Here is a 3,039-nt window from a genome sequence, read left to right on the forward strand (position 1 = left end):
CTGGAGAGCACCTGTAGGAGGGAAGCAGGGGCAGCACCTTCCCATCACCTCCCAAAGGTGAGTGAGTGAAAAGAAATGTCTCATCACACCCCATTTCCTTGTGTCATCCACCAGACTGAAATTATGTCACCATTAGGTGCAATTACCTAGAAAATTAAGATGGTAGGACTTTTGCTTTTACCTAAGAATAAGGAGCTATTAAATTGTACACCAAGTAGCAGAGCTGCCTCAAAGCCTCCCCAAACCAGGCAATTTCTCCTCATCTCTCCCATCCCCCTGCTTTGGGATGACCCAGCCCAACACCTCCTGTTTCTCACAGGTCCAAGGTGTTAAAAACCCCACTGCTGGTCATTTCTCATGTCCCTTCCCAAAACAGGCTCCCAAGGTTCAGCCAGATATCCCAGGCTGCATTTCACAGCACACAAACATCTTCCACTTGCCAGAGACGCAATTCCCAGTTGAAAAGTTCATTAATTAGGAGCAGAGAAGCCTCTAGTGAATCTTCCAGCAAGAAGCAAGGAAAAAAAAAATCCCCCACAATTCAGTCTAATTACAACGCCTTGGGGCGCTCCACTCACTGTGAAGCCGAGGCCAAACTTTTCTCCCCACCCCTAACAGCAGGAACTTTAACCCAGTTATAGTTTTACTGATAATGAAAGAGAAGTGGGGGAAAAAAAAAACTACCTCCTGATATTTATCGTTTGAACTATTCTACAAGTAACAGCAAAGAAGAGGCACAGAAACACTTCTTGCAAAGCAGTAGCTGTGTTCTACTGGGTGAAATCCACTCACACAGCCCCAGTCTGGATCTGCGAGCCGGCAACGCTGGAGGCCAGTGCTCGGCCCAGCTGTGCCACAGGCTGCTCAGCCTGCACCCAGCTGCTCCTCTGGGATTTAGCAACCGCTTTCCACCCACAGACAGTGACTCTGCACATTAGGTACTTTCAGAGCAAGACCTCAAATGCCACGGCAGCTCCGGCCCCGGGAAGAGGCTGTAGCCAGAAGAGCGGTGGGAGAACCTGGAAGATCCCGGGAAGGACTCCAGGCACCCTGACATAGGTTCCCTTTCTTCCCCAGCTCCCACAAGAGCCGGACTCCAACCCACCCCAAGCCTCTGGCGAGGCTGGGTGGATCCAGCCACAGACATGCAGAACCACACCCCGGCTGCTGCCTGCCCTCCTCCCCCTCGAGCCACTGGGGCACAAACAGGAACTAGGCTCATACAGTTGAAAATATTTAATACGTGTTGTACACGTAGAAATTACATTTTATACAAAACATGATACATCACTGAAGGAGAACACTGTACAAAAATTCCCTACGGGAGCCCCAAGCCTTTATACAACAAAGACCGGGAGTTACCAAGCCTAACAAACAGGCTCAAGGACTTTCCGTCAGAGCGTCTGTAAACTTCGTTCCTCTCAATAAAACACTTTTAAAAAGCACCATGTAATAGTTCTGACCTAAACCTTTCCAAAATAGACACTTTATTTAATAAACTTAATACTTTCCAAGCTCAAAATATCACCCGCCGGGGGCGCCCCCGGGGTCGGCGGCGGCCGAGGAGCCTCCCCCGGGCGCCGGAGAGGGCGGCGGCTCTGCCGGGAAGGGGAATTCCGGGAGGGCAGGGCCGGGGGCGCTCCCAGGGCGGGTGCCGGCAGCCGGGACCCGGCGGGGAACGGGGAAGCGCCGCCGCCGCCGCTGCTGCCCCGCGGTCCCTGCGGTGCGGCGGCCAAGGGCGCCGGGTCTGGCCGGCGCCGGAGCCCCGCGGCGCTCGGTGGGTGTCACCTCCGGGCCCCCCGGCCCGCGGCGGGGAGCCAGTCTCTGCGGCCGGGCCATCAGAAGGCCACGATGGCCGTGCTCCAGGGGTTGAGGGTCCGCAGCACCGGCTCGTCGCAGCAGATCTGTCCCGGCTCGGCCGCCGCCTCGGCGGGCGCCGTGCCCGCCGCCGCCTCGCCGCCGTCCAGAGGCGGTCGCCGCCGGCCCTTGGGCTCCTTGCTGAGCAGTCCCGAGAAGCTGGAGCCGAAGATGCTGATGAGGCTGGCCACGTTGCCCGTCTCCATGTCCTCCTGCTCGCCCGGCGGTGAGGGCGGCGGTGGCGGCGGCAGCGGCGGCGGCTCCTCTTCCTCGCGTCGGGGCTTCTTCACCGGGGAGCCCGCCTGGCCGCGCTCGCCGGCGCTCCGCTTGCGGGGGCAGTGCGGCGGCGGGGGGGCCCCGGCGCAGCCCCCGCGGTTCTCGCCGCAGCAACAGCGCCGCGGCCGGGGGCCCTGGCAGTCCCTCCCCGCCTCGTCCTGCGGGGGCGGCGGCGGTGGCGGCGGCTCCTCGGCCGCCCAGGCGGCGGTGCGGGGCGGCGGCTCCTCCTCGGGGTGGCCGGCGGCGGCGGCGGGGGGCGGCTCGGGCGGGCAGCCCGGCTCGCTCAGGTAGACCTGGCGGGCGCTGCGCAGCACCAGCGACACCAGGAGGTTCTTGTGCAGCTTCAGGCCGCCGCGCTGGCCCCGCGCGCTGTAGATCTTGCCCAGCGAGATGCTGACGATGCGATGCGCCTCCAGCTTGAACTCCATGGGGAAAGCAGGTGGGCGAAGGGGGCAGTAGAGAAGTCAAAAAAAAAATAAAATAAAAAAATTAGAACGCCCGGCCGAGCGGGGACCCACGCCTCACCCCAGCTCCACACGCCGCCCCTTCGCGCCGCAGACTGAGCGAGCCCACGCGCTCGCCCGCCTTTTATACCGCCCCCGGCTCGGCCAATCAGGGCGCGCCGCCGGCCGCTCCAACCGCCGGCTGGCCCCCGCGCGCGCGCGCCGGCCAATGGCGGCGCAGGGCAGCGCGTTCGAAAGCTCGCCCCGCGGAGAGCGCTCTTAAAGCGGCAACGGCGGCGCGCCGCGCGGGGTGGGGCCCACCGCGGCACCCCGAGCTCGCTGCACCCCAGGAAGGAACGGGGGTAATTTTGGCCTTGGAAAGCGATGGAAACGTTCCTCAAGGAGAAAAAAAAAAAACCGAACGACAAACCGAACAAAACGCATCAAACCCAGCACAGCCTCC

General features: G+C 61.6%; 1 protein-coding gene across 1 annotated transcript; it reads right to left on the reverse strand.

Annotated features, from left to right (window-relative positions):
* Positions 1-1,221: 1,221 nt before the first annotated feature.
* Positions 1,222-2,703, reverse strand: IER5 (immediate early response 5). Its single transcript, XM_071435843.1, has one exon. It carries the CDS (start codon positions 2,559-2,561, stop codon positions 1,839-1,841), a length of 723 nt encoding a protein of 240 aa, XP_071291944.1. The 5' UTR covers positions 2,562-2,703; the 3' UTR covers positions 1,222-1,838.
* Between the last annotated feature and the right edge of the window lie 336 nt (positions 2,704-3,039).

This window comes from Agelaius tricolor, unplaced genomic scaffold (genome assembly GCF_023055355.1).
Source record: "Agelaius tricolor isolate 1412-34295 unplaced genomic scaffold, bAgeTri1.0.p SCAF_11, whole genome shotgun sequence".
NCBI lineage: Eukaryota > Metazoa > Chordata > Aves > Passeriformes > Icteridae > Agelaius > Agelaius tricolor.